The sequence below is a fragment of the Notamacropus eugenii genome, chromosome 7 (genome assembly GCF_028372415.1).
Source record: "Notamacropus eugenii isolate mMacEug1 chromosome 7, mMacEug1.pri_v2, whole genome shotgun sequence".
NCBI classification, from domain to species: Eukaryota; Metazoa; Chordata; class Mammalia; order Diprotodontia; family Macropodidae; genus Notamacropus; species Notamacropus eugenii.
Window position 1 is genome coordinate 34,030,976 of NC_092878.1, and position 22,343 is coordinate 34,053,318.

General features: G+C 40.3%; 1 protein-coding gene across 9 annotated transcripts in view; it reads right to left on the reverse strand.

Annotated features, from left to right (window-relative positions):
* Positions 1-1,506: 1,506 nt before the first annotated feature.
* The window catches only part of TTC7B (tetratricopeptide repeat domain 7B), a 337,747-nt gene continuing 316,910 nt past the window's right edge, over positions 1,507-22,343 (reverse strand). For all 9 annotated transcript variants that reach the window (XM_072624950.1, XM_072624949.1, XM_072624948.1 and 6 more), the window contains one exon: positions 1,507-2,611. In XM_072624950.1, the coding sequence (XP_072481051.1) occupies positions 2,390-2,611 (222 nt within the window). In that variant the 3' untranslated portion in view covers positions 1,507-2,389. The remainder of the gene's footprint in view (positions 2,612-22,343) is intronic.

A 22,343-nucleotide genomic window follows, 5' to 3' on the forward strand; every position in this document is an offset into this window, starting at 1 on the left:
TCTAAAGGGGGGAGACGATATGTATATAAAGAGGTCCATGGAAGATACATAAAGAGTAAACGGAAGGTAAGCTTAGGGGGTAAGACATTGGCATCGGAGGGGACCTAATAAAGGCCTCCTGCAGAAGGCACCACTTGAGCTGAGTGTTGAAGGAAGCCAGGAATTCCAAGTTATCAAGGAAAGGAAGGAGAGCAATCAAAGGATGGGAGACAGCCAAGGGAAAGGTATGGAGGGCATCTTGTATGGGCTCAGTACAGCTGCAGTGAAGGAGTAACATGAAAGGAAATGATACGCAATAAATACAAGGGAAGATGAAGTGCGCCAGGCCAGAGGGAGTTTCATTAACGGAAAGTCACCCAGAGGAATCTGTCTTCCATCTCAGAGGTGAACTAGGGGGCTCTGAAGTTCAGGGGACAATGATGACACGGTTAGATCTATCTCAGGAAAATCACCTTGTTAGCAGAAGATGGAATAAATGGAGTCAGCAGTAAGGAATAATGGAGGAAAGAAAGGAAAGAGAAAAGAAGAAAAAGGGAAAGAAGAAAAGAAGAAAAAAAGGAAGGAAAGAAGCATTTCTTAAGTGTTTCTATGCACCAGACACGGTGCTAAGGATTTTACAAAAACTGTTTCATCTGAGCCTCCAAACCCCTGGAGGTAGATACTATTTTTATCCCCATTTTCAATACAAGGAAACTGAGGCAGAGATAGGGTAAGTGACTTTGCCCAAGCTCACACAACTAGTAAATGTCTGAGGCCACAGTTACACAAATAATGGATTTTAAAATCTTATTTCGTATTTTAAAAAATTAAGTTGTCCTTCCCACCTCTGCATTGGGCAAAAACATTTTAGAAATCCTGATAAATAAACCCCTCAACATTCCCTCCATTAACTTTAAGTCCATCAGGAGATGAGGGCTATGCCGCATCTTCAGTCTTTGAGACTTGTGGCTTATCACTGCATTAAGCAGAGTTCTGAAGTCTTTCTCTACAATGTGATGATCTCTTTCCACTCACTTCAGTCTGCCTTAGTTCAGAGGCCTTCTCAGTTTCCACTAAGACTGTCCATTTCAACGTTTCTCATGGCGTAACAATATTGCATTACATTCACATCACACAATCTGTTAAGCCATTCTCCAATAAGACACCCCCAAGAGTTTTCAATTTGGGGTTTCTATGAAAAAAGATCTTCTAAATATTTCTGTACCCTTCTAATTTTTAATCTATGATCCTTTGGTCACCCAGGCAACAGAGAATTAAGGTCAGAGGAAAACAGAGGACACAGGTTCTTTTCTTCACGCTTGGGGAGAGGGGATTGGCCCACCCATTCCTTTTGCCCTGGGCCTTAAGTGACAGAGGTTGGACTTACTCGAGTCGGCAGTTACCACGCAGACTCGACAGGCCTTAGGCAAGCTGTCCAGCTCCTGCCGAGCCATCATCATCTACTGAATCCCATTAACAGAGCTCTCAGTACCACTCAACCTCTTAAGAGATAACACAGGCCCAGACTCCATTTAAAAATCATTTTATTATTAACATCATCTTTCCATTTAGCCAAGAGTAGGTAATGTATAAGGAATGTTGGTAAATATTCCATTTGAAGCTTCTTTTTTTTTCTTTTTACATATTTCCATTGATAAATAAACTCTGAATTCACATAAAAAAGTTAAACTTAAATAACTCATATTTCCTTCTCTGGTAACAGGCATATATTGGTAAAATATAAATATTCTTGGACTCAGGCTTTGTTCTAAATAAAGACAATTATCAGCCACACAGTACAATTATTGACAACAAAACCAAGAACTCATCAGCCGGTCTTCTGGCTTTGACTAGTACTGAGACAGGAAGCAGAAATGTCACATTTGGTTTCTGGGCCAAGGGTAGGAGTCAGGGTAATAGTGGGAAAGAGGGAACAGTTTTCATGACAGGTTTGCTAAAAATAATCTGTTCTGCCACTGAATTTTCACTTTGAATATCTTATTCTACATTTGCTGATTGATTCTGTAATCATTTTATAGAGCACTCAGATGTCATCTAACAAAATATGGCACATAATCCATTTTGAACAACATCATTAAAATTGAAAACTACCATGAGGCAAAAAATAACAACAAAAAAACCCCCAAAAAACACATGATTGAGCTTGATTTTAGTTGTGTTTGGTTTGTCGTCTTGGTCAATCTAACATTCATCTACAGCCTCAGTGATTCATTAAATTCCTCCCCCCTGCAAAAACGATCAAGTGTTTTCCCCTTCTGTTCTGTTAACCCCAATCTCCTCAGGGACTGAGGTTCCCTCCTACCCCCAACCATATAGTGTGGTTACAACTGGTGTCTGGTAAGTGTGTCCTCAGCCTCACCTCCAGACATTGTAGTAGGCTGAGCCCCACTCAGAGCACTCGGGGAATGATGGTAAATGGGACAATGGGACTGCTGGCCTCCAGCTCCAGCGCAGTCAGGAAGCACTCAGTAGCAGCAGTATCATTGCCCTGAGCTTGGAGGACCTCGCCAAGGCCATTCCAGACCTCATGGGCTGTCGAGTTCACTTGGACTGCATCACGGAGAATCTTCTCTGCTAAACTGTATCGGCCTAGCTGGTGAAGGATAAGAGCCTGTGGACAGACAGAGGGCAGCTGTGAGCTCAGGCAGTTAAAATGAAAAGAAAGTACCTGTTCCCGTTGGAGGCCAGGGGTTGGAAGTGGAGATCCTCTATGGTAAAACTCCATGTTCTAACTCCTCATGGTATCGTTCCTACTGGACAGAGGCCAACAGTGAAGGAGAAAAAGCTTTTTCCCATATGTCAGGATGATTCAGTGAATCTCTCCAGATAGTGATTCATGTCTCCAGGGTTATACTTTTGCTTAAAGGGTAAATTAACTCACATTACTATAGAACTTTAAAGTTTACAAAGGAGACGAGGAGCTTAAATATCACTGACACTTTATATGAGGCTCAGAGAGGCTGCAGTCATAGGAATATCACAGATGAGATTCTGAGCCTAGGTCTTCTGACTCGAAATCCAGGGTACTCTGTACTTTGTTGGGCTACCAAGTAAATCCAAATCCCCATTAAGAATGTAGGACCATGACTGCCATCTTCAAAGCTGACTTTTCACTCCTAATTTTGTTTATAAACTCCACATACATCCTAGTGAACCCAACCACACAAAGAACACTTGGCAACTTCTGCTGCTCGGGATCAATACAGTAAGGACGGAGCTCTCCCTGCCATGGTGGGAGATTCGGCTCTTGCACTCAGGACACCAATGGAAATATGGAAATCTATCACCAGGTGCAGGACAGTTATATACCCACAAATTGGGTAGTGAAAGACCCTGATCCCTAGGTCCCATCTGTGCCTCTGGGACTAAGGACAGGAAGACTGGAGAATGGGGTAGGAAGAGAGGGAGAAAAATTCCCTCACCCTATCAGGTGGAGTCAAGAGAACAAGGGTCTGCTATTCAACACCTACATGTCCTTTGACAGATCACAACCTCTTTGGGTATTAGTTTCTTCACTAATGAAAGGGGTAGACTAAAAGGCAAACTCTGAAATGACAAAACACCCCTCCCTCTATTCCAGAGGTGAGTGACCATGGGTATAAAATGCTGCATACGCTTAGATGCAGTCCCCATGTCAGCAGGTGTGTGTTTTGGGGTGGGGATACCATAGGGAGAGGAGGGGAATGACTATAATGTGAAAACAAAAGGGTGTCAACAAGGCTTATTCCTTGAAAAAGTAAAAAAAAAAAAGGTTAAGATGATCTCTAAGGTCCTTACGAACTCTAACATTCTATAATCTGAATATCACGTAAAGGAGGGCATTGTCAAGAGGGAAGAGTAGATGTTACTTTAAAAATATTTCTTTCAGGGTTTACCTTCTGACTATATGCCCTTGCCAACTATATCTCCTTCCATTCTAAGTCTATTAACCAAGATGCATCATACAACTGTATGAAGAAAGCAAAAGAAACGGTGTCAGCACAAGTCCAAAGAAGCCCCTGAAAGCTACATGTCCATCAGATGTGTTGTGCTAGAAAAACGTTGTTTAAGAAAGGAAACCAGCATTTATTGCCAGCCAGTGTGTTAAGACACTTCAGAAGCATTAGCTTACTTAATCGTCATGACTTAAACGTCATTATGTTACTGGGACGTAAATGCTATCATTATTCCTAGGGGAAACTGAGACAGACAGGTGTGAAATGACCTGCCCAAGGTCACATAGCTAGCAACTATGAGGTCAGATTTGAACTCAGGTCTAGTGCTCTATCTGCTATACCTTAGTAGGGGTTATTTATTCCTGGAGTTACAAGCCAACTGTAATTCTAAACAGGCTGAGAGAGGGTCAGAGAAGCAGTCTCATCATTATGGAGGGTTCCATTTCCCCCTCTTAGTAAAAAGCAAAAAAGGAGCCTTCATCATCATATTATTGTCAAACAGACCTTGACAATTATCAAATTGGAGCCAAGGAGTTGGATTTAATCTGCATCAAATAAGCTTAATGCAACTATGGAAAATGAGGCTAGTTCTCTTGGCACGGAAAGCAATGATTCGCTGGGGTTGGGGGGAGGAGGGAGAAGGTTCTCCTCCAACCTACTTCCCTCACATTCCCAAGAACGATAAGACCATATTAACTCTGTCTCAAGGTTTTTGATCTGGATGAATCAGGCAGGCAGGAAGTCAGTACCGACTATGTGCTTAGTCCTGAGCTGCAAAGATTCTCCATTTCCATGCTAATATTCAGACTCATAATATAGATTTAGAACTGGAAGGAAACTTAGGTGCTGACCACTGACTCTTATTTTACAAATAAGGAAACTGAGGCCCAGAGAGTTTAAATGCCCTCCCCTATGCCACACAGGTAGTGACCGACAAGGCAGGACCAAAACCAAGGTTCTCTGATATTCTTTCCACTGTACCACATTCACTCACATTTTTATAGTCTTGCTTAAAAGAACTCTGATAAGACAAAATTTGCATCCTGGGATCACAGGGATAGCAGCAGACTTACAGAGATGGGTGGGTGCGGTAACTGGGTTAAAAAGAAAGATAAAGATCCTAACCATGTCTCAGTCACTGACTCCCTGTATGACTTTGGTCAAGTCACTTAACCTCTGTAGCCTTTGCTTTCTTCATCTGAAAGATAAACGGGGCTGGCTTACATCATCTTTAAGATCTCTTCCAGTTCTTGACACCATAATGCAAACAGATAAAGGAGGGGTGACTATGCACTTTGCAAAAAGTTTGTCCACTTTGGTACATTAAAAATGAGTAACTCTGCAGGAACACACCTACTGCACAAAAGGAAGCCACTTATATGTAGTGGGCTCTGTTGTGTATGGATGGTTTCATTTAAAGCAGGAATACCAGTCAATGATACTGAAAAATATGCCCAGATATGACAGAAGGGGAATTCTTTATTTCCTCAGCTGCATGCTGTGGCTATTTTTGGTATGTCTAGGTCTTGTATTACAATATCAATCCTACTTCAAGAGATACCACAAAGACTCCATGTTCCCAGGCAGAAAGGGAAAGCTTTCTTTGGAGTTTCCTCTAGCTTAACACTCCTGGGCACTGATGCAATAATCAAGGTACTTTGGGAATTTGACAAGTCAATGGTTTGCCTTTCATTTCTCTAATCACTAATTAGTGACCTTATTGCTTCTTCCCATGGTTTTGACTTAGTAACTGCCTTCCCTGAAAGCTCCTGGTTCTCCATAATTTGCCTCTTTATAGGCAGGAACCACTGAAGGTTAGAACTGGAATGGACATGGACCATCAGATCTGGAAGGCACCTTAAGGAGAAGCCAATGGATTCAGAGCTAGGACTAGCATCCAGAATTCTGGATAGTAATTCTGGGCAGTAATCTTTCCACTATACAATCCCTATTATTCACTTTCTGACGGAGATCCTCTTTCTGCTGATCTGGCTGCAAAATGATTGCCAAACCAAAGGATACAAAGCAAAAGTAAATGGGCTTCTTATCCTGACAACCAGAAAGTGAATTAATATCTTAGAAGGCAAAAAGTCCTAAAGGGCAAGGTCCTCCTTCTTTGTGATTTCCCATAGTAAACCCAGCCAACTGCTTAATGATGGTAAATGGAGATTTGTAGTCAATTTATTAACCACTGGAAATGGGATTGGAATGGAAATGGTCAGACACCCAATTTTTTCCAGGCATAGCCTGCTGGAGGTTTTTCATTAGAACATGAAAATCTTCTGTATTCTGATGTGTCTTAATGCCCAGATTCATAAACCTGTACCACATGCAAGCCCCTGCAAACTGGATAAAACAAATCTTTCCAGGCAAGACTGATCAACCAGTCAATTTAAGCCCATGCTAAGAGCTAAGTGGCTGATCTTTTTATGACCTAACATCATGACTCAGTCACCTCACCACCTTCTGTCTTCCACCAAATACCACATGAAAAGTCACTGCAGACTTGATCCACTACAAATTTACACAATATAGCTTCAAGTAGGCCTTCCTAATTAGATGGATGATTATTGCTTTGCCTCTCATAGACCCCTGCTACATTTACCATAGCTGCTGTTTCAAAATTCTCTCTCTAGCCCTCAACCTCCTAAACCTCTCTACCCCCACAAGTGACCTCACCTCCTGCCTTCATGAGACTGATGGCATCCATCTGACTCTCCACATCCTTCCTCTTCCAAAACTCAGAACCTCTCTATATTTTCACCTTCCCCCTCTCACTTGTTGGCTTCAATCTCGGAGAATGAAGTAGGCTTCTTCTCTGCCAAGGCTAGTTCTCCGGTTCTTTAAAAAAATACTATCATTTGACCGTGCTGTACGCCACTTCCCCACCACTGTTCAGCTTCCAGGAAGAGTAGTTTACATATAGTCAGTGCTTATTCCTTTTCATCTCTTTGCAATCTCACTTTCGTTGGCACTGCTCTATTGAAACTGCTCTCTCCAAAGTCTTAATGACCTCTCCGATTCCAAATTCAATGGACTTTTTTATGGATAAAATCTGAGAGTTTTAATGTATTGAAAGTTCAACACTGAGACAACAGCATGTTATTATGGTGGCCAAAAAAATAAGGTCATAACAATCAGGTGTTTTGTTTGTCCAACTCTTCATGGAGTTTTCTTGGCACAAGAGTGCTTTGCTGTTTCCTTCTCCAGTGGATTAAGGCACAGAGGTCAAAGACTTGCCTAGGGTCACAAAGCCAGTGTCTAAGGTGGATTTGAACAGCCACAGGCTAACATTATCACATAATCCAAAACAGTGGGAAGGTTCTCAGGTGACATCCATTTTAACCCATCTCTGACCAAAATGCCTTCTAGAAAATCCTCATAAGTGCTCAATCTCTTTTGAAGATTTCCAAAGTATACCTCCTGAGGCAATCTACTCAACTTTTATACAGCTCTAACTTTAGGAACTATTTCCTTATATCAAACTTAAATTTCCTCTTTAAACTTCCAACAAGTCATCCCAGACCTCCTCTCTACCCCCTACCACCATGTCACAGTCAAGTACAATAAACATGATTTTTCTGCTATGCATGAAATCATGTGAGGCTGCTAGGTGGTACAATAGATAAGAGAATCAATCCTGGAGTTGGGAAGATCAGAGTTCAAATCCTATCTCAGACACTTACTAGCTACGTGACTCTTGGCAAGTTAACCATCCTCTGCTTGCCTCAGCTGCTACAACTGTAAAACAGGAATAATAACAGCACCCACCCCAGTGTTGTCATGAGGTTCAAATTATATAATATCTGCAAAGCACTTAATATAGTGCTTGGCACACAGCAGGTGCTCTATAAATGTTTATTCCCTTCCCCACCACCACCCCTGTTCTGAGAATTTTAGGAAAATCCAAAGACATTACTATGTCCCCTACTCTTTTCCTCCAGGTAAATTCTTCCATTTCCTTTAACTTGTATGGCACATTCTCTAGCCCTTTCACCATGCTTTCACTTTTTGAATACACTCCCGTTTGTCTTTCTTCAAATGTGCTGCCCAGAAGAAACTCCAGTAAATTAAATACTAGGCAGGATCTGAATGCGGCAGAATATAATGGCACTATTACTTCCTGTAATAATCATAATCATAGTTATATTTATATAGCATTTTAAAGTTTGCAGAGTGCTTTACATTCAGTGTACTTTTTTAAAGTCTGCACTTTCTTTGCCTTTTTGTCCCTCCGTATATCCCCCAGTGCACTCACTCCCTGGAGGTCCCCTCTCCTCTCTTACCTTTCATGGCATTCCTTTCTCTTAGTTCTCCCAACTATTCTTTTGCTGGTTCATCATTAGCCTTCTACATGCATGAGTCCCATAAGGCCCTGGCTTAGATATTCTCCTCTTTTCCCTTTATGTCATAACTATCTGTAATACTGTCTAACTGCATGGTTTCAGTCTACACATGCATGCAAATCTATACCAACACATTAAGGCCCAATCTTGCATCTACAAACGTCTATTAGCTATCTCCATCTGCACTGACTTGCTGGCATCTAAAACTCAGCATGCCCTCAAATGAACTAATTTTATCATCTTTCTCCCCAAATCTGCCTTCCCTTCCAACTTTCTTAATGCTATTGTTGGCACCACCTAGGCTTGAAATCCCAGAGTCATCTTTGACTCAGCTTTCTTTCTACCAATCCTCATCACTTGATCAGAAAATATCTCCCATCAATCGGTTCTCAAGTCCAGTTTGAGTCTTCTTCCACAACATTTCTTACACCCATTCTTGTCCTTTCTACACACATGGTTACCATCATATTTCTGCCCATCATCACTTCTCACCTGAACTATTATAATAAATTCCTACTTGGTCTCTGAACTACTTGGTAGCATAGTTGCTGGATAAGAAGTCAGTACCATGGCCAGCAGTAATAGCACAGCTAAGAACAGCTAACTGATTCAGCACTGACGTACAGGAAAGCAGGCTGGGAGGCATCAGCATCACTTACTGGGTATCTCCACCAATTTCCTTACCCTTAGCTGTAGGTGAGATGTTTGAGGAAGAGATATTATATTTAACTCTCAGCGCCAGCAGATTTCACCAAACTACCTTACTTCTGTGCCTTTTGGCAGTGTGGATTGCTCACCGAGCAAACCTTTGATTCCAGAATACCACAGTTCTTAGTCTTCCACATTTTGGCTCCAAATTATTACCCTTTGCATTTCAGTTCAACTCTACAATTAATTACTCCTTATTTCATCTTGAACTTAATTGTGTGCATTTACACAAGCAACCTCTCAGAACTGCAGTATATTCTTTCATCCTCTTGGTCTATTAAAATCCTTTTCTTCCTTCAAAGTCTAGGTCAGGTACCACCATCTTCCTTTTAGAATGTTAAGATCCTTGAGGGCAGGTGTGGTGATTTATTTTTCTTTCTTTCCTCAATACTTACATATCAAAATGATTAACAAATTTCATTTAACTGATTTACCTAGAAATGTCCAGTCTAGGAACTGTGGACTCTTGACTCCAAAAAGTTAGGAAGGTGGCTGCTATTTTGAGGGAAAAAATGTCACAAGTTCAAAGTTTCTCAATAAATCTATTCAACTGAGTTAATTTCTAAAGACAAAGCTACTGAGGAAGTACTACAGACCTATATGTGGCCAGAAACTCATTATTAATAAGAGGAGAAAGCCAGAGCGTTCCCTGACTTATCACACGGCATGACTAGTAGACTGATTGAGGAGACCAAGATTCATGCCCTAGCTCTAGGAATGGGAGCTGTGTGTGCCCATGCACCAACCTTTGCTTCCTCATTTCTAAAAAGATCAAACTTGCACTCTCTGTGAGAACTGTCATTCAGAACACATTTTGGAAAGTGCTACAGTGTTACATAAATAGGAGCCATTGTTGTCTATATTGTTGCTGCTTTTCTCTAGTCAACAAGTACTTACCAAGTGCCAGAAGCTACATGTGCTAGGCACCAATGATACAATGAAAGGCAAGATCAGTCTGCCCTCAAAGAGCTCACATTCTAGCAGAGACAACCTGCAAGCAACTATGTACACATGAGATATGCAGACACGTATATCTGTTTAATGGCACGCTGGAGGTAATCACAGAGGAAAAACACTAATATGGGGCTGGGGACGAGAGAAAGGGACACCTGGGAAAGGCTTTTTGCAGAAGGAAGGATTTGAGCTGAGTCTTGAAGAAAGCAAGAAGACATAGGTGAGAAAGGAGAGCATTCCAGACATGGTGAACAGTCAATGAAAATGCAGAATCAGGAGATAGTCTCCTGGGTGAGGAACAACAAGAAGGCTAGTGTCACTAGGGTCACAGGGAGTTTTGGGGTGGGGGCACAGTGTAAGAAGACTGGGAAAATAGGACAGGGTCAAGTTGTGAAAAAGCTTTAAAAGCCAGAAGACTTTACATTTGGTCTTGGAGGTAACAGGGAGCCACTGGAATTTACTGAGTAGAGGAGTGACCTGGTGAGACAGGGGCTTTAAAAAGATCCCTTTAGCAGCCAAGTACAGGATGGACTGGAGTGAGGAGAGACATAAGGGAGGAAAACCAGCGAGAAGACTACTGGAATAATGCAGGTATGATTTCTAAAACTCTAGGATAAAATCACCCCCCAAACCAGCAAATCAAAGTTCTTGAGGAGCAATCGCTAGTTACATGGAAGCTGCCTTTTAATTTTTCCCTTCCTCAAAAAGGGAAGGGATTTTGGTGCTGCTGGCCCCCCTCAGGTCTGGTCCTGGTTTACTGACACTGGATCAACTTAAGCCTGCTGTCCCCTCTTTCTCGTAAGGCCTTCCCAGCCCAACCCCGTGTAAGAGACCACTCTCCACAGCATTTATGTTCTTACCGCGTTGCAGGGCTACCTCTTATAGATGGTTTTTAAACTTTGCAAGTTTCTGTCTCATTTTCCCACTAGATGCCAGAGCAGTTAGTTCTCCTTCAGAAAGGTCTCTGAATGGAGGCTTAGGTTGCCAAATGTGGGGGACACTACAGGTTGGGTTCATGTTTTGGACATGGGATTTGACTGTATGATTTGATCACTGAGGTGCCCCCAGTTCTGGAACTCTATGGTTCTGTAACATCTTACTTTACAGTTACATACACACATATGTATGTATCTTTATATATATATGTGTATATGCATGTAAATATATATATTTATACACTCACATACGCATATACATGGTGTGCGTTTATATATCAATTTCCTTTTTAGATTATGAACTGTTTCATGGGAACAAATAATTAACCTTTTCTTTTCTCTCTCTCCTCTAGATAGATTGGGATAGACTGTGAGAGGAAAGAGAGAACACAATGCATAAATGCATAGAATACAAGGAAAACTGAGGAGATTGAATTATTTGGGACAAAAGAAGATTAAAGCAGAGGGAAGATGATCTTTGCTTTCAGTGGATAAGATGATTAGAAATGACAATGAGAGAAGGCAGAGTTGCTCGATTTTAGTTTGTTTCTGTTTCCTCTGCAAAGAAAAATGACCTTTACACTGGAAATAGCAATAAAAATGACTAATGGAGAGGTGATATGCAAAATAAGTAAAGAGACAGAAAGAAAGCCCTTGGCTGCTTTTGATGAATTCAAATCACCTGACTCAGATGAACTACTCCCTCATGTCCTGAAAAAAGTGGCAGATGTGATTACAAGATCACTTCTCAGTGATAAATCAAAGATTATGGAAAAATGAGAGAGGTGCTACCAGATTGGAAATGGGCAAATATGGTTCTGATTTTCAAAGGGGAAAGAATGGTCTGAAAATTACAGGCCACTGGGTTTGACTTGGATTCCTAGGAAAATGTCTAGAAAGACAATGATGACTAGTATGGTTTCATCAAGAACAGGTCTTGCCAGGGGAACTTCATTTCCTTTTTTTTGACAGGATCACTAAACTAGCAAACGAAGGGAAGGCTGTGGACAGAACTTATTTAGATTTCCACAAAGCTTTCAAATAAAGTTTCTCAATTTATTCTTGTGGATAAGATGGAGAGATGTAAATAATACAATGAGAAGGATTCAGAAGTGACTGGATGGCCAGTGAAGGGCTCTGGGCTATTAACATTCTTATTTCAGTGACTTGGATAAAGGCATAAATGGTATGCTCATCATCTGCAGATGGCACAAAGCTGAGAGGTATAGTTAACATGCTAGATGATAATGTCAATTCAAAAGGATCTCGACAGGATGTAGCTTGGACTGAATCTAATAAGATGAAGTTCAACTGGGATAAATGCAAAGTTTTACACTTAGATACATAAAATCAACTCCATAAATAGAAGACAGAGGAGATATGAATAGATAGCAGTTATTCTGAACAAGATTTAGAGGTTTTAAGGAACTAGAACCTTAACAAATCAATATTATGATGTTGCTGCCAAAAACAAACAAAAAAAAACTTGTGACCTAAGACTTCATTAGGTGGATTATAACTTTCTATTGGAAAGAAGAGGGACATGACGATCCTATGTACTCTGTCCTGGTCAGACCTACTCCAGAGTGTTGTTTTCAGTTGTAGGCACCATGGTGTGAAAGGACAATGATAAGCTGGAGAAGTCCAGAGGACGGCAGCCAGGATAGCAGAGAGTATCTGTTGAGTTCATGACCTAAGCTGAAGAAACTGGGCATGTTTATCCTGAAGAAAAAAAAAGACTCAGGAGAAATGGAGTGACTGCTCAAAAACTGGGAAGGGCTCTCAAGCAGAAAGGGTGCTGGACTTATTCCGTCTGGCACTATGCGGCAGACTCAGAGTGAACGGGCAAATTTAGACTCGATGTCAAGAAAACAACTTCTAATAATGAGGGCTTTCCAAAAGGGAAGGGGGCTGCTTTAAGAGATGGTGAGGTCTTCAACTGAAATAATCAACTGCTGACTGTGTAATAATGGGAGTTCTTTAGTGTATGGGTTCAACTCGATGCCCCTGATGCCCTCCAACTCTCAAATTCTGTGATTCTGACTAATGACTGGGGTGATCAGGAAAAGGTGGCATGAAACATGAAGAAAAGGCTTCTGAGAGGCAAGGTGGAAGAGGAACTGCATTCAGGAATAGCGAACAATCTGTATAAATGCACCAAAGACCACAGTGGGATTTTGAGTTCAGGGAAACACTAGTATCCCAGTCTTACTGGAACATAGAGATCCCAACAGGGAATAGTACAAAATAAAGCTAGAAAGATGAGCAGAAGTCAAACTAGAGGAACAAATGTCAACCTGGAATGTTTGTATTTTATTCTAGAGGCAATGGAGAGCAACTGAAGGTTTTTAAACATAGACTTGCAACTGGACAATTAAGAAAATTTGTTGAATAATTGGTCCCACATTTCTCTTGTATTCCTCAAAATATTCGGAGTACCCACTCTGTGCAGGGCATCATGCTGATAGAGGAAAGACCAAGAACTGGTCCCTGTTCTCGTACGGCTTCCTCTCTAGGTGGGGAGATGGGGGTGGAGGAGGGGAAGGATGAGGAAAAGTTAAATGATAATGAGATTTAAGAAACATTTCAAGATAATAATTCGCAAGGGAATATGGTGCAGTTAGGAGCAATAAAGAGTCAAGAGGTCAAAGTTTCAGATCTCTCTTCCTACCTCTCTTGACCATGACTGGGCGAGCGACCACCTATCTTGGGCCTTGCTTTGTTTTCTACAAAATGGAACTTTAGTATAAATCAACCACACTACTCTTGGGAGTCTCTCATCCCTTGAATTCCATTATTATGCACTCTCCTCTTTCTCAGTCTCTCTTCCTACCTTATCATCCTTTTCCTGTCTATAAATATAGGTTTCCCAAAAACTTTCTCCCAAGTCTTCTTCTGTCCTCTCTTTCCCTTGGTGATAACATGTATTTCAAAGGGTTCTATATCATTTCAATGTAGACAACTCCCAAATTTGTATGCAGCCCCAATTTCTCTCTTGAATGCCAGTCCTGCATTGCTAACTGTCTGCATTTGGATGACTCATTGATATCAAAATTTTAATTAGTTCTGTCCAAAACAGAACTACTTATCTTTCTCCCTACTCCCAAATTTCCTTATTTTTGTTGAGTTTGCCAGCATCATTCTAGTCACCCAGGATTATGTTACGGTCTGTAAACCCTAAAGAATTATCTATTACATATAACACATCATTATATATCATGATGGACAAGTGGTTATCCAGCTCCATGTCAAAGAACCTCAACTCAGGAGAATCCACTAGCTCCTAGAGCAGCCCATTCCACTTCTGGACAGGTTTCTAAGTTCTCTCTTACATCAAGCCTAAATCTGCATTCTTTGTCTCATTACTCCTAGTTCTGGCCTCTGGGACCAAGCAATCCAATCCCTTGATTGTAATAGTTCTTGAAGCAGACATGTCATGCTCCCCCTTCAGTCTGGTATTCTCCAAATTCAACACCTTCATTCCTTCAAGCAATACTCAAATGGCATGATCTCTGATCTCTGAAGATTCAGCTTTCCAAATACTCAAAAAGCGTACTACTTCAGAAGGAGGAGGAGAAAATATCAATTTCTAGAATAAGTGAAGGTTAAGAGAGAGTGAGTAGTGTTGGCTCTTTCAAAAAGAAGGGTATTACAAAGGAAGTCATTTATTAGTTCTTTCCTTCAGTGACAAGTGAATGAATACTTCAAAAGGTTATAATTATTATAATCAGGTGTTTTTGCAAATGAGACGATCAAAGTGATACCCCAAGGGGAAAATCAAAGATTAAATTAAAACCTACCACGTTCAAACACAACACATTGGATTTGCATGAGTTGATGACAACTGAATAGTGTTCTTGAAAAAGCTCTAATTAAAAAAAAATAAAACAAATGATTAAATATCTTCCCTCTAAAATGCTAAGGGAGCCCCTGCATCGGGCACAAGTCCTCTCATATATTTCAAGGCTATTTTCTTTCATATGATTTAATTCTATGACATCAAGTTGCAGCTTTATTTTTCCAAGGACACGTCCACTGGTGACATCCTGTTTGGGCTATCTGCACTAGCAGTATAAATTCAAAGAAATTGTTTTGGGAAATTTTCAGAATTAACAAGGGAGGCTGTATAAAATGCAGAGGCAATACTTTTGAAACCAACCCAGAGATATTCCTTCTAAGTCAAAATTTATCCATTTAACCAGGAGATGCGATTGTAGTTAAAAAGAAATCCTATTTTCCAAAGCAGACTGACTACTTAAATATATTGACAAGGCTCTATTATGTTTACTCTTCCAGCAAGAAAAAAAAAAAATCTCAAAATTTAACAGCCAATGAAGAACAAAAAATTACTCCTCTCATCTACTTAGGCCTTTGTTCTGCCAAAAATGATCAAACTGCTCAGGCTGACTCAAGCTATCCAGTGATACATTCACACACTGAATAGAATAGAACAGAACAAATGCTTAGAGTTGGATGAGGCATCACACAGTCTAGTCGAACCTTTTCGTCTTATAAAGGGAGCCAATGAGAGCAGAGAGAAAGAAAAGCAGCTTACCCAAGGTCACCCAGCTGAGTGATGGTTGAGTTGGGTTTTGAAATGAGGCTTGACTCCCAGGCCAGAGCTCTTTGTCCCAAGCAGAAGCAGCAGTGGCACACTGTTATCAGCCCACACATTCCAAGGTCAGAGGCCAACTCTTAGCCACTGCTCACGCAGCTTGCTAGCTCCTACTCATCTGGCATTTCAGCACTGATTTTCTCATTAACAGGGCTATAAGAGCAGGTGGATTCCTCCAGGGTACGATATAAGGCACACCCTGAAATAGTTGTTCTCCCCAAAAAACTAACCTTTCCACCAGTCCTGTCCTGGTATCTGACATTTCATTTGAATCCTTCCTTCTTGGTTCAGGTACTGTGTCTAGAAGTCCCTCTTAAAACTGGTAAATGTGTTTATGGGGAGGCAAAATAAATTTATTGCCACTCATTAATACCTAAGTGTGATATCACTATCAGAAATACATCCAGAGAAAAAGCCCTGAATATATGGAAGGAAGGAGAGATGCATTTGATGGGGGCATGGGTGGAGAATCTCAGCATTTCCAGGCTGCCAGGCTTACTGCAGTGAGGGGTTTGGGGGCACCACCAGGGAGCTTCAGGACTCAGAAGAGCAAAAGTAAATTCTGAATTAGAAAGGGCACTGGACTAGTTAGTAGTCAGAAGACCTGGATTCTAAAAACTAGTTCTGCATCCAATCATCAGTCCTATAACTTTTGGCAATTCACTTTCCCTATCTGGGTTTCAATTTTCTTATCTGTAAACCAAAGGGCCTAGCAGACCTCTAAGATCCCTGGCAGCTCTGACATTCAATGTTTTAAAAATTTACATTCTAAGAACTCTTTCAAATTCAAAGCTCTTGTTCATAGGTTCTTCATATTCTGTATTATTTTCAGATTTAACATTCTAGAAGTCACTGAAATGTAAGTTGATGAGCATCAGTTCTGGCCACTAACTAACACAAAAATCTGCCCTTCATTTAAGGCAGTTCGGGAGATATCTCTCTGAGTTTGAAAGAAAATAGATTCACAGACATATGTACCTTCCCCAGCAGTTGAATCTTCCTTGCTAGGTCTAAACATCCTGCTTCGCAAAAGGATTTCAGAAGAACCTAGTTAGTGTTAAACTTGCTGCTGGTTTTGACTGTCACTAAAATCAGGCTCACTCTCACAATGATCAAGGAAACAAATATCCAGTGCTATTGGTGCTTGTAACCTCTGAGGAAGCACACAGTCCCTAACATGTGCTCATGACTAAAAAAAACCCAAGAGCCCCAAAGTCTACATGGGCACTGAATAGCTGGGTGTGGCTTTCCATCCTCTTTGGGGACTTCTGTAGGAGGGGGTGCTGGGATGCTCTGATTCTGATGCCAATTGATGCCAACTCATGCCAACACAGCTGACTGGTTCCCTGTCATTGCTGAGCTAACGCTACCTTACGCAAAGATTGTTTGATTGTTTACAAAGTGTCTTCCCTCACAGCCATTTGATATAGCCAACAAAATAACCCTTGAATCTCTATCGAGATAGTGAGGTTGTATGGTGAGTGCAAAGAATACTCACTTGCCAATCAGAGGACATGAAAAGGACTCACTGGGCAAGTCCCTTTGCCTCCCTGGGGATTAGCTTCCCCACAGGCAAAGTTAAGATATGGTGAACATTTGCTTCACATTCAGATAATTTCTGTGATCCCTTCCATCTCTTAAACTAGAATACCAGATGTTTATAAATAGTAGACCTTAAAGATAATCCAGTCCAACCCTGTCATTCTACAAAGAGACTGAAGTGACAGACCAGAACTCAAACCCAAGTCTTCATCATTTCTTTCATATGTAAAATGGGTCCAACCAGACTAGGTATTTTGAAGCTTCAGTGTGAAATCTTTTAGGTAAAATCATATTTTACATATGTTTTTATGTAGTTCTTTCCACTAATTTGATAATACTCAATAATGCTACTGCAACCAGAGGCAAACCCTGAAGCACTTGCTGGGCCTGTTCTTTGAAAGAACAGCCATAATCTTAGTTTATATTTCACACTCTGCTTCTTATTTATTTAGTGACTGGGCATAGGGAGAGACAGAGTAAGGTAGGGGACAGTGACAATGGCACCCAGTCAACGAAAGAGCTCATGAATTACCATCATTTTGGGATGGCAGGAACCAGATGTTCTCCTAAGAGAGAAGGCTTTACCAGAAAATGCCCAATGAAGTAACATCATGCAACTACAGTCCTTAAAAAGGCCTGGGGACCAGCCTCTCCTCTCTTCTACCTCCACCTGTATTGGTGCAGCTATGTTTCTCAAAGAGTACTTCCACTTACAACTGCAACAGTGCAGGCTGGCCTTGCAGATTTAAATGAAAGCTTCAAACTCAGAGGAGGCACCTTTACGGGAAAGAAGGGGATGCCTGGCTCTTATTGCGACAGTAGTACGGCTGCTTACTGAGCACATCCTTCAGTTCTCTCATGATCGTTTTGCTCCTGGTTCAGACAGAATCCTATTCTGAGAAACTCAATTACTACCTACACCTACATGCTAATGAAATGAATCTCACCAAGGCCAGATGGGACGTACCTTCAGAATGGGTGTTCTGTGGCACAATACCACAGTATGTACTGTACTTAATCTAAATAAGATAGAAAAGAGCAGCTTTTGTCAAATGAGATTTCTCAAGAATCTAGGGATTAGGAAGCTGGTTTCTGAGTAGTCGAAATAAGGATGTGGGAGATGGAGCTGTAACTTGCAGTACAAATGTTGGTGCTCTGTACAACAAAAGATAATCAGTTTATGAAACCGGAGTTGATAAAATTCATTATGTGGAACCTTGGGCTGAAGAAAAGCTCCATCTTTCCTATGTTAATGAGAGTCACCAGGCTGGCTTGTAGTACTCTCAGCAGTGAATTGTAATTGGGTGTCTCCAACTGAAGATTTGCTCATATGTTTACAATGCTTTAAGTTTAAAAATTTTTTATAAACATATTCATAAACAGAAATCAAATCAAACATAAAAATAGAAATAAAATTTTAAATAAAACCTTAGCATGACCAATAAAAACCAAATAAATTAACAGATCAGCAATAAGATATGTGGGCAGCTAGATGGTACACTCGATAAAGTGCTAAGGCCCAGAGTCAGGAAGGCCTAACTTCAAATCCAGCCTTAGACACTTCCTAGCTGTGTGACCCTGAGCAAGTCACTTAACCCTGTTTGCCTCAACTTCTTCATCTGTAAAATGAGCTGAAGAAGGAAATGGCAAACCACTCCAGTGTATTTGCCAAGAAAACCCCAAATGGGTCGTGAACTGTCAGACATGATGGAAACAACAACAACAAGATGAGCATTCGCTTTGTGTCTCTTTCTAAATATGTCTGAAGTTTTATCACCAATGCCTTCACTTTTCTTTGTTCTTTCCTTCCTGTGTCAATATAGTTGCAGTCAATGTGGATACACTTCTGGTTCTGCTGATCTCACGTTGCCTCACTTCTGAGAGATCTTTCGGTATTTTTCAAAATTGTCATTTTTTGTTGTGCCATTCCAGTATATTAATAAATCGTAATTCATATAGTCATTCTCTAAATGATGGACATAGAGATTATATCCACTTTTTTGCTATTATACATAGAGTAGCTGTAAGTATTTTGATATAAGTCATTTTTATTTTTAATGGTATTTTTTGGAAAGAATTTTAGCAACAGATCATGGTTTGTGACTATACGTATTGCCTTATATTATGTTTGCACTTTTTGGTTCCTATGTAAATATCTATGTAGAAAAGATACATATAGGGTAACTGAAAGGCAAACTCAGAGAGGGGGTAGAAGCAGGACCAAGAACGGTCTTCTATAAGTGGAATTTGAGCTGAATCTTGAAAGAAGCTAGGGAAACCAGGCACAGAGGTGAGAAGGGGAAAGTATTCTAAGGACAGGAAAAGGCAGAGTCAAGAGAGACATAATATCACATGCTCAAAGAATGGCAAGAAAGCCAATGTTACTGAGTTACAGAGCTAATGGAGGTGAATAAAGTGTGAAAAAACAGGAAAATTAGGAAAAGGCCAGGTTATGAGAGGCTGAAGATTTTTATATTTGATGCTGATGGTAACAGGGTGTCACTGTAGTTTAGTGAATAGAGGGAATGACATGGTTAGACTGGCATTTGAGAAAGAACACTTGGGCAGCTGAGTGGAGGATGTCTAGCCTGGGAAGACTGGAAGCAAGGAGGCCATCTGGAGGTACTGCAGTAGTCCAGGCATGAAGCGGTGAAGGCCTGCACCAGCATCATGGCTGTGTGAATGAAGAAGATAAGGGGATATTGACGTAGTTTTTTTCTTCATTTGAATTTCTGTGATTATTAAGGAATTTGAGCATCTTTCCATGTAGTTATAAACAGTCTGTATTTCCTTCTAAAATTGTTTTTGTCTTCTGATTGTTGCTCCCCTGGGGAGTGTGTTTACTTTGATAGATGTGTTTCAATTCTTTACAGATTTTGTTTCTTTTCTTTTGGTTTTATAAATATTGCTTACTTCTAAATTTTATCAAACCTTGTTATTCTCATCTACAATAATTTTAACTTATTTAATAAAAAGGGTCCTTAACTTCATGGATGAAACAAATATTTTATTCCATATATATATGTATGTATATATATGTGTGTGCATGTATACACACACAGATATACATATATACCTAAATTTAAAAGATACTTAGATCACTGATCCAGACCATTATTTTGTCTAAGAGATATAAATTCAAACTTATTTTCCCCCTTTACAGCTAGTCACTTTTCCCAATTTCCCAAAAATCTGTACTGAACAGAACTGAATTCTACTGAACAACAGATTGAATTCCCTCATCTTTTAAAATCATGGCGTTAACAAATACGAACTTCTAATGCACAGTGTCCCAAAAATCTCAGTGCAGCTTAAAGCTTCAATCATGTAAGATTGTATTAAAATTTGGAGACCCTCAGTACAGTGTCTTCTATTTCTAGGTTCTTTTCTGTTCTATTTGTCTATTCTATTTTTCTAGCGTCTGCTTTTAAAAATAAGATTTTGTTTTATGTTTTGAAATTTAGAATAAGAACTCCCTTCTCAGTTTTTCCCAGTTATCAAGCTAGTATCAAGCTTGATACTCGTGCTCATCTTTTTTCTATAAAGTTAAAGAAGAACACAACCTCCCCCCAAAAAAGCTTTTCATATCACTTTTCTCATGACTTTCATTTTCATGAAGTGCCGGTCGGTGTTCTGACTGGTGTTGTGTTAAAACTGTATGTTGATGAAGGTGTAAAAAAGAGAAAAAGCAGGCACAGCTGTCAGCCAAGCAGTCGATATTAAGCCCCTTCTACGTGCCAGGCATTGTGCTAAACCCTGGGGATAAGGAAGATAAATATCTGGTGCCTGCCCTCAAGGAGCTCACATGATAATGTGGAAGAGAGATGGCCCAAAGATTAGATGGAAGTGGTAGGGAGGGAGAGTTCAAATCACTACGAGGAAAACTCAGAGTGATCCATGATCAGAACGAGCAGCTTCAGGAGGCATGGAGTGCTCTGTCTCTGCTTGAAGCTGTGCAATGCCTGCTTGTCAGAGGATTCTAGAGGAGAGTCCTGCTCAAGTACAGACTAGTTTCCTTCCAACTCAGTCTGCGATTTTTGTACTGTCTAATACTGCAAAGGGTTAAGGAAGACCCTTTGAGGAAGCATGTGAGAAAAATCTCTGTACAGAGGAGAAATGTTAGAATTGGTCAGCCTCAATGTTTTAAATAATATTCTGATTAATATTAAATAATATGGTCCCTCCTGATGTCATTTATTAAAACCAAACTTTTTGCCCTTATCACAAAACTTTGGTGGGCTTTCAAGACCAGTTTCTGTCACCAAGAAACCATGAAAAGTTGCTGATTAATTTAAGCTGCTGATTCCAGGGCAGAAAGTCATGTGGGAGTAGACTGCACCTAAGGAACATTTAAAGGTGACAGTTCCATCAGGTTTTGCCAAAAACACATTATGAATTTTAAAATTCCCTTTTGTCTGTTACAACTAACTGATTTAGTTAGAAGTGAGATTTCAAAGAAGCCTGGAAGACAGAATAACCAAAATTCTACTCTTTCTGGGAGTGGAATGCATCTCATCCAGTCCCCTACTAGGGCACAAGAAAAATTGGCAGAAAAAGTGAAGGACAAAGGAAAGGCAAAGAAACATCTGTCCTCCTAATAATATTGGTGAGCCCATCCTGACCAAGAGACAGAATTAGCCATGTGGGAGAAGAGATTCCATTTTTCTAACAATCTAAACCCTTTAAGGATAATGAACCAAATGAGGACTTGAAAGTTTCTCAAGGGTCTTCATTATAAAGGAGTTTTCCTGTGGAATTTATATAACTTATTCAGTTAAACAAAGGCAGACTTTGGGACATTTTCCTACATGGAATAAACAAATCAGTAAAATTAAAAAGGGATCTTAGAGATGACTTAATAAAATCTCATTTTACAAGTGAGAAAATGGAGGAAAAGAAAATTGAAGTGACTTTTCCAAAGTCACATAGATATTTAGTGTAAGAGCTAACTCGTGTCTTTTTCCACTTCTCAATAGTTATGCACATGACAATATATAAGGGCTTTGTTGTGAGGGGGAGGTCTAGCCAGGAGATGAAGGGAGCTGAGGGACTAGATTTCAAATCCTTCTAAGGAAAACAAATGAGTTCCCCTTGTCTGGTTCATGTAGTAAGACTGATCAAATGAGAAATAAAAATAAGTCACCTGAGTCATCACTTCCCAGGCCTCTCCTTCTTGAGGGAGGGTTCTTCAGTGGAGTCAAGTCATTCAGATACTGCTGTGTTCTTTTTTACGACAAAACAAAATACAATATGGGAACATAAATATTACACACACACGTTGCTTGAAGAAAGGACATAAATGAGTGGG